Source organism: Sinocyclocheilus rhinocerous, unplaced genomic scaffold, assembly GCF_001515625.1.
Source record: "Sinocyclocheilus rhinocerous isolate Xijiao unplaced genomic scaffold, SAMN03320098_v1.1 scaffold1251, whole genome shotgun sequence".
Lineage (NCBI taxonomy): Eukaryota > Metazoa > Chordata > Actinopteri > Cypriniformes > Cyprinidae > Sinocyclocheilus > Sinocyclocheilus rhinocerous.
The window spans coordinates 154,549-164,588 of NW_015636566.1; the positions used below are offsets into that span (position 1 = coordinate 154,549).

General features: G+C 35.2%; 1 protein-coding gene across 1 annotated transcript in view; it reads right to left on the reverse strand.

Moving 5' to 3' along the window:
- Window positions 1–558: 558 nt before the first annotated feature.
- The window catches only part of LOC107747987 (syntenin-1-like), a 22,099-nt gene continuing 12,617 nt past the window's right edge, over window positions 559–10,040 (reverse strand). Inside the window, exons 2-7 of the mRNA XM_016562637.1 lie at window positions 8,150–8,201; window positions 6,823–6,919; window positions 5,133–5,239; window positions 2,718–2,969; window positions 2,507–2,598; window positions 559–1,260 (exon numbers count right to left, since the gene is read on the reverse strand). Coding sequence (XP_016418123.1) covers window positions 1,206–1,260; window positions 2,507–2,598; window positions 2,718–2,969; window positions 5,133–5,239; window positions 6,823–6,919; window positions 8,150–8,200 — 654 coding nt within the window. The 5' untranslated portion in view covers window position 8,201 and the 3' untranslated portion in view covers window positions 559–1,205. The remainder of the gene's footprint in view (window positions 1,261–2,506; window positions 2,599–2,717; window positions 2,970–5,132; window positions 5,240–6,822; window positions 6,920–8,149; window positions 8,202–10,040) is intronic.

Below are 10,040 nucleotides of genomic sequence, written 5' to 3' on the forward strand. Positions count from 1 at the left end.
CAAGAAAAAAGTCATAAGCCATGTTTTTTTCTTTCAGAGTGAATACTGAAATGTAAAATTGGTGGCAAACTGACACTTACATCAGTAGTTTAGTCTCTGGTAAGCAGGATTATAGGACTGTGCCTAAAAGATTAGATCTCACAGAGGTACCTTTGTTATATAGTTTTTTTTTTAATGGTTATTCTATTGACACGTTTACGCCTTCATCTCACACTTCAGTTTGTCTCTGTATTGTCTACCAGTATCAGCACTGTAAGTGGAACCAGTCTTGTAAGTCTGGTAATGTTTCATAGTGTCTCAATATTTTTGTGTAGAATATTTTAATGGTAATATTAGTGTACAGACATCACTGCAACACATCGCTCTTGACCCTCATTGTTCTGTAAAAGGATCTATATTAAAAAGCATGGCGAACAAAGCCTTCTCGCTACTTTTGAAGTTTTTTTTAATCCTTTGTTTCAAATCTTGTTTCTAATCATCTGAAAATGTGTAGAGCATCTCAAAAACTTTTTGAAATGGAGCATTTAGATGTTTTGAGAGATCAGCATTGGCAGTGTATTCCATTGGTATCACCAGGATGATTATTTATTTTTGTAATAATTTCAGTCTTGAGGTTACATTCGTATATAAATTTTTAGAGACACTAACATTTACAGGCTAATGACAGAATATTATCAAAGATTAAACACCTAAAAACATGTTCAAAATCAATAAGAAATTATTTGTTGCATTACAAATTCTGGCCAAGAATTCCTTCTGGCAGAGTACAGCTGTTGGCATATAGATGTTCCAAAAATAAAACGTGTTTGTGCATAGTGGGAGGAACTGAAAAGATAGGAGTGTTGAAGCTAATGCTTTTCAAAATGGAAGCTCAGGTTCAGTTTTCAACCCCTTGCCCCCCAGCAAAAATAAAACAATCAGATAATAATACTCAATAATGACAATGGATTATTATTATATAACATGTAATATGACAACAATTACACAATGGCAATAATGGCATGTAGAACAGAATCAAGAACTAGATGGCAAAACGATAACAGCCAACAAGTGAAATAGAAAAAGGCAGTTTTTACATGTTATAAATGAATGTGATTGAGGAGGTTTATCCAATCAGTGATAGACGACCCATGTGGTGGATGGCTCCAATGGGAAGGCTAGAGATTGCAGGCAGTGTGGAAGGGGGTGTGCGTGGTCTTCTGTGTTCAGACCTCAGGCACAGAGTGATCCATTGATGACTTCAGCAGGCCGCTTGACATCCTGGAACATACAGATTAGGGATGTCATGAGCAGATGACGACAATTCATTTTGACAGACTTTTGATTATTGATGTCTGTTTTGTTCATGTCACACTGTCGGCTTAATACATTTTAAGAAGTCATTTATTTACACTGATTTTGGAATATTTATGATTTTCCAAATTCTTTGTAAACTGGTTGGCTATAATATAATATGATATAATATAATCAATGCTAATAAAATTATTATAACCTCATAAAGCGTAGCTACTGTATCATATATGGTATGCAAATTTCACATTTCTGTTATAAACAATCTACTAACAATGCCTTCTGTCATGTGATTGATAGTTTATACTTTTTTCTTTTCTTTTTTTTTTTTCAAGCAGGCCTAAAAGGCCTTTTAGTATCATTCTAAAACATGTACAATATGAAACGCCTTCAATATGATGGTACATGTGTGTTTTTGAAGTGAAATCTTTACTGATTTTCACACAGTAAACAAGAATAACTTTTATACTGTTAGTAATATTTCAAGATTTCAACACTTACTGGACTGAAGCAACTTAAGGTAACTTGATTATCCTTACATCATTTCCTTTTAGAAAAGTTAAAATGTATCAACATTTGATGCATCAGGCTTTTCAGGATTGTTTATTTGTACATCTCTCAGTCATCATTGTTTTGCACTGCATTATGTTTTCCCCCCATAATAAGAACTAAAGAGCTCTGATTATAAAACTAAGCATTTATATATCATGTTACCAAGACATTATTGGGAAATAAAGAGTGACAACTGATATTTATATGCATTTTATGAAAGTAGTCTGCTATACTGTTATGAAGATCTCATTGCTTTACATTACAAGCTACCAGAATTTCATGTTTCTTTTTGGCTATAGAAATATCAGCATCTGCACAAAATTGCATTTTTTGCTCAATTTGAGCCTCTGAATAAAACTAAGGTCGAGTGTGAGCTCCATATTCTTCTATATTATACTATATGAAAAGCCTGTATCAAATATGATACTCAATAAATAAATAAATAAAAAAAATTTTAATGTTCTTTAGATTTTGCTATTATTATTAGATTTAGATCAGAATTTTCTGACTTTTTTTTTTTTTAGGCTTTACTGAGTTAATGCATTATTGCCATATTATAATTGGTTTGCCACATTATAAAAAATATATATATTTTTTTGGTAACAGCTAACTTTACTATGATTATTAAATCACTTATGAGTATAAAAACAAAGCTGGATCTCACTTCTTAATCATGTGCTCGTAGATGAACTTAGGCATGATGGTGATGGTCATGGCAGTGGGAGATGTGGTCAGGATGTCCTTAATCTGAGTGTCCTGTAGACAGAAAACAAAATATTTTACATCACAAATCTCAGAATTTTGTTTATGGTCTTGTGTCTTTGACAGCAGTTTTAAAAGACATATCCGGAAAACACTACCATGACCACTCTCACCTTGAGTCCAATGACGTTCTGGCCGTTGATCTCACAGATGAAGTGATCGGTGAGCAGGCCGTTGCGGGCAGCAGAACCATCCTTCACTAGAGATGTGATGCGTCCGGATTTGAAGATGAAGCCCACATGGCCAGAGCTGTCCTTATGCATGGTGACTGTGCGCTGGAATGGTCTGGAACACAAAATATATACAAATGATATTATCCTTATTGGCATCATCTGTGCAATTATGTTAATGATTACCACAGAAAACTATTTTGACTTGACCCCCATTTTTGTGTGATCAAGATGCATGTAACTTTAATGCAGACAGTAGTGTCATTAAGTAATTCATGTCTCATGCCAATAATGTCCTGTGGCTATACTATTAAAACAGCATTTAAATACTTGCTGCTTGTAAGTGCCTTACTTTAACTGAATTTAGTTTTTTTTTTTAAATCTCAAAATTATTTTCTGTGGTAACTGCCACAAATGTTGTTGATACAGCTTAACTTGGATCTAAAGCAGGAAGTTTATGTTTCACACTGAACTCAACCAATACTACAATTATAACAAATAACCACCAGGAGGGAGCAAAGATCAACACAAATATTGTTATACACTTGTCATGCTGATTCTGTCCAATTTGTCACAACAATATTCAGAATATTTTGTAATGTGGGTTTATTATTATTATTTGCATTATTATAAGTACTTTATTGTTTTATTATTATTATTATCAGCAAGGAAACAATTGATCAAAAGTGACAGTAAAAGTGACATTGTAACAAAATAATTTAATTTAAAATAAACGCTAATTTCAAATTCTTCTCAACTTTATATTCCTTAAAAGTATCCTGGGAAAAAAATCTGTCATGGATTCAACAAAAATAGTAAGCAACACAACTGTTTTCAACACTGGTAACAATAAGAAGTGAAAGTTTTAGATCCAGTCTCCACCGGAGCCGCTCCCGTGTTCTACACGCTAACATGCAGTTACAGGTTTGTGTTCTACATGCGACTCAAATTTTTTTGCTCTTCACCCAAATATAAAAGCAGCTGTCAGTTAATGAAGATCTGACGAATTAACTTGCGGCTCAACTGGACTCTTGTCGTGTCAGAAAGTGATAAGACTTTCAGTTTTCTGGACGTCGCCATCTTTGATATTACTTTGGTCACTGTTTCTATGGTTACTGGTAAGGCGCCTTCTTTGATATTACTTTGGTCACTGTTTCTATGGTTACTGGTAAGGAATACAGGCTTGACTCCCGTTGCACGTTCATACAGACAGTATTCGAGACGCTACTGTAAGCTGCTGTGTGAACGGGACATTTCGAGACTCACACCTGTTAGTAAATGCGGTTGTCAATCCCAAAATTTGCATTTATGCCTTTGTTATGATAGGACAGTAGAAGCTGTGACAGGAAGTGATAAGATGGGTGTAAAATTCAAATTAGTTATAATGTATTATGACCATTAACAATAGTATATTTTATTCAGCAAAAACACATTAAATTGATTAGAAGTGACAGTAAAAACATTTATAATGTTGCAAAGTATTTCTATTACAAATAAATGCAGCCTAAAAACTTTCGAATGGTAATGTATATAACTAATATATATAATGTATATAACTAATATAAATAATGTGAATTAATTAATTTAATTAATTACCATGATAAAATAACTCACTAAATATCTATTACTAATTAAATCTAAAGTTGTTTTTTTTTTCAGTTTATTTTTATGAAACAAAACAAGATATTCATAATAGAATGTGCTATAAGGTTAATCATTTTTTCACCCACAGTATAGATTAAGCAACTTTAACAATATTAATGATAATGCTGAATGATATCCAGTATTAGTGAAAAGAAATAGATTTCTGGTTTTGTGTTATTTAAGGGGTATTTGAGCCTTATTAATGGGGCTGAGGATACTTGACACAAAAAGATGCAAAAAGAGAGAGGCTGGTCTAATGTTCAGTACTATGAACACTGAGTATCTTTTTAAGATGTTCTCTGAAAGCAGCCTACATTAGCATTACTCCATCACAGGCCTAATGGTGTATGAGTCATTCTGAGCTCTGCTTCCAGGAATGGTGTTGAAAAGAATAAGACACTCTGTGGCCAGTTTGAACTATTCAGAGAAAAAAAAACTCCCAAAAGCACAGATACACAACCACCTCCTCTTTTTCAAAGCTTACACAATTTCTCTTGGCTGCTTTAACAGAGAAAATATTGTACAAGGCAAAGGTTGCAGAGATGGAAAAACAGGCTGTAGAACAAACTAAACCAGGAAAGAGTAACAGCACTGCTAGGGAAACATTTGAGACTCTGAAATGTCATTGTTTGCATATATTAAATATTTCTTTATGAGTGGCGATACTCACAGGAACTGAACTCTAAAAACAAACAGGTGTGTTCAGTGTCAATCACTTACATTGTCAGCCACCGGGACCAGAGCAAGGTTTCTCTGGACCTCATCGCTGTTCAGACTGAGGCCCATATAGTCTCCCAGCTCCTCCAGATTCGGATACAGAGCTGGAGGGAGAGAAAGAGAAGGCGTTTCATACTGAAGTTTAGAATTCTCCATATGACACAGACAAACCTAATAGCTAACACAGCAGCATAGTGATGTAGTCTGTTTGAGTGTGTTTTATGATCATCAAGCACGTGAAGTGAAAAAAAGACAAGAAAAAAAAAGTAGAACAGAAAAACAGACAACTGGGGGTCAACACTCAGCCAGTCGCTGGTTTCAGATTCCAGCAATGAATGTTTCCATCCAGTAATTATTTCCTGAGTTGAGTCATGACTATAATCCTTGCCTCTTTCCCTCCTGCTTTCCCCAATGCTCAGACATGAAAATGTCCGCCTATGAAACATTTTCCTACACAAACAAGCTAGCACACCAGTCCATCTCTAGAAGTCTACACTGGACCTGATGATGGTGGGAAAACCCCAATTCACAAACTTACACAGACATTCATTTATACAACACTTTAAATGCAATATTTAATACATACATACCTTATTTAATTCATACTATGATGATTGTTCAAAAGTTTGGCTATTTCTATTCAGCAATAATGCATTAAATTGATCAAAATTGACAGTAAAGACATTTATAGTGATTCATTTATAAGATTTCTATTCAAATAAATGCTGATCTTTTGAACTTTCTATTTATTAAAGAATCCTAGTTTCCTACACTAGGATGATAAACATAGTAAATGTTTAAGTAGCAAATCAGAATATTAGAATGATTTCTAAAGGATCATGTGACACTGAAGACTGGAGTAATTATGCTGAAAATTCAGCTTTGCCATCACAGGAATAAAATATAAAATATATTAAAATAGAAAACAGTATTTTAAATTGTAATAACATTCCAAAATATTATTGTTTTTACTGTATTTTTGATTAAATAAACACAGCTCTGGTGAGCATAAAAGACTTATTTTCTATATGTATGTGTGTGTGTGTGTGTGTGTGTGTGTGTGTGTGAAACATTCTAAAAAATATATATATGAGGGAGCTACACTATACACACACCCATAAAAAAACTTGAGTATACATATTTAATAAATATCTAGACAACATAAAAGGAGAATGTCAAGCATACTGTTATAAAGAATATCACCGCACTGACCTATGATCAGACTGCTTTGAGGCTATAATAACGTGAGCTTCAGGAGCTATCACTACAGCACAAGTTACAGTACTGTGTGAACCCCCACCTAAAAAAAACTCCTTTTTTAACCTTCTTGTTATGTAATATCCTGGCAGTGTCTTGAGAGGCCTCACACAGGGACACAATGAGAGCACATAGGTGGAAAGCAGTGCTGCCTGGATAAGAGGGGCTCAACTTGAGCACTTGTTTTACACTGAGATTAAAAAAGGAAGTAGGGAAGGTTGTTAAATTGCTCCCAGATTCCCTAAGGCATGTCTTCATTTCCTGTTTGACAATTGCACAAAACATTGGCAAGCCTATCATCTCTATAAAAACAGCTCTCACTCGGCACTTTAGTAATGAAAGAGAGAATGGTATGATAAGGGAGATGGAAGCTAGACAGACGGCGTAAGAAGCTTTAAAGGAAGACAGACAGGCAGAGGCCAGGACTCACTTGAGCTTGGCATCCCCTGTGTGGCAGGCTGTGGCTGGTAAACCCCCTGAGTGATGGCTGGGGTGCTGGAGGTGGCATTGGCAAACTGGGATTGTGCCTAGAGGAGCAAAACGCATGAGAACATCCACTTTACTTCAATAACAGTTCTTTTAAAGCACCAACTTATCTTCAGTGTTATTATCCTATATAAAACACATATTATAAAAAAAAAAAAACATTAGTTAATTAAATAAAATATAAATATTAGATGAGAAATGCTGCCCTGGCAACTAACTGAAAGTTTAAGCAAGTAAGCTTAACCAACTTAAAACTAAACCTAAAACTGAAATTAAAAATTTAAACGGCCAATGCAAATATTCTAATGCAGTACTTTCCAACCAATGGGTACTCTGAAAGATTTAGGCCAGTTCACACAGCAGCAGAATACGGTTGTCAGTCCTGTATTTGAGTCCTTAATGCGGTTAAGTTCACACACAGTATAGTTATTTTCAGGTGTGACAACCGCATTCTGTAACTGAACTCACACCCGTACATTTTCAGACGCATGAGAACATCCACTTTACTTCAATAACAGTTCTTTTAAAGCACCAACTTATCTTCAGTGTTATTATCCTATATAAAACACATATTATTAAAAAAAAAAAACATTAGTTAATTAAATAAAATATAAATATTAGATGAGAAATGCTGCCCTGGCAACTAACTGAAAGTTTAAGCAAGTAAGCTTAACCAACTTAAAACTAAACCTAAAACTGAAATTAAAAATTTAAACCATGTAGATTTTTTTTTTAAACAAAGTAATAAAAAAAATACAAAAGCACACAGCAAAATCAGTACAAATTAAATAAAAAGAAAATATAAAGGGAAATCAAAATTAATAAATACTACGGGCTGCACGATTACTCATATTTTAATCGTGATCATGATTTCTGCTTCTCTTTATTATTTAAGCATAATCTTGATATTTGCCATATATCCAAACATGAATCTTCACTATACTTTTTTGTGATTGTGGTTGCTGAATAAATGCACTTACACAAACTCTGTGCGACAATACATGTGCTGTAGAGAAAATGTTTAAGTACATGATAAATATAATAAAACATGAAATCAGATAAGGTCAAATAAACCATGCGTACGAGTTGACATTTTCCTAATTTGTGCTTATGTGGAATCTCACTAACTAAAAAAAAAATAATTCCCAAATGAAACCAATTAAGATTAATAATCACGATTATAAATTTTTTTGCAAAATAATTGCAATTAGTTTAAACATTACATTGCAACCATAATAACTAGAACAGTATATAAGTAAAACACTGCTTACCCTAATGACCTTGTCCACTTTAAGGTCCTCTAGGGATGGATACAATGACATCCTGGAAAAAACACAACAGTCGCAGCATGAAAATGGGGAAAACAAGGCAGTGTGCAGCTAAAAGTGTTGAAATACAGGAAATAATACTTTCAGTAAGCTCATATAGAGCCATATTGCCTTAGTTTGTTTTTCAGCTGACTAGAAACCACATGACTCAAGCGGGAATTGATACCTATACTAATTAAACAGGACAGATGAGGGAGTGTATTAGGAGAACACAGAAGACAACTCGGGAACAAAAACATGGGGAATTTATCAGGCTGCTCCATCATGACCGACACTTTCATGAATTTGATTCTCTCTCAAACACCCCCATCACACACACACGGATGTGTCACAGCTTTCCAGGCAATAGCTCTGTGGTGGTGTTGCTTTTACGTTGTGACGCGATCCGCCTGTGAGTCCATCTGTGTCTTCTGCACAGTCATCCTCGTTGATGTAACAAAAACACATCTATAAAACACCAGAAATTATAATAACTCCTACAATAACTCTGGCTGCTCTTGATTTCAGACAGAGGTGTAACTATCACTTCACAACAGAGGAAGGCGCACATATAAAACTCTTTAGCACTTGATCCATATTCACAAGAGCAGTGCAAGGCATCAAAAGTCAGTTGCTCCCATTATAATCAATGAAACTGTTTTTTTGTGATTTAGTTATTTTGAGATTTCAGTTGGCAGACAAACGGTTTCTAATGATCAACGTGCTGGAGTGCTACTCAAACCACTTTAGATGAAATTATCTGATTTTACTTAAAAACAGTCCTGCCTCCATAGCTCATCAGTAGAGCCTGTTGCTAGCAACACCAACGATCATGGGTTTGATTCATGGGCATAGAATATGCAGGGGATGTGGGGGATGTAAACTAATCATAAAATTGTCATTAGGGAAATATAGGAGAAATAAAGAATACAAATTATTGGATAAGGTCCAGCAGGGTATTTGATTTCTTAGCCAATTAAAAGTAAGTGATAAGAAAAATTAAACCTGTCAATTAGACAAAAGTCAGGGGGGAAAATGGTATTACATTTGACATTTCTATCCCCCTCAATCCTGAAATGATGGCTATGCCCCTAGTTTGATTTCCAGGAAATACATTAACTGATAAAATGCGTATATTAAAAGAAATGTTAGGCCAGTTCACACAGCAGCAGAATACGGTTGTCAGTCCTGTATTTGAGTCCTTAATACGGTTAAGTTCACACACAGTATAGTCATTTTCAGGCGTGACAACCGCATTCTGTAACTGAACTCACACCCGTACATTTTCAGGACTCACAACCGCATTCTCCGAAAACACGTGCTGTGTGAACGGAACAGGACTGGACAACTGGTTGTCTGTCACGTCATACAGTGCGAGAGAGAGCAGCTCTGCTGCACAAACGCGTGTCTACCGTGTGTTGCGTGTTCTCATGTCTGGTTTCAGTAACTTACAGTGACGAAAAAATGAGCTATGTGTCATGTGAAAGTTTTAGATCCAGTCTCCACCGGAGCCGCTCCCGTGTTCTACACGCTAACATGCAGTTACAGGTTTGTGTTCTACATGCGACTCAAATGTTTTGCTCTTCACCCAAATATAAAAGCAGCTGTCAGTTAATGAAGATCTGACGAATGAACTTGCGGCTCAACTGGACTCTTGTCGTGTCAGAAAGTGATAAGACTTTCAGTTTTCTGGACGTCGCCATCTTTGATATTACTTTGGTCACTGTTTCTATGGTTACTGGTAAGGAATACAGGCTTGACTCCCGTTGCACGTTCATACAGACAGTATTCGAGACGCTACTGTAAGCTGCTGTGTGAACGGGACATTTCGAGACTCACACCTGTAAGTAAATGC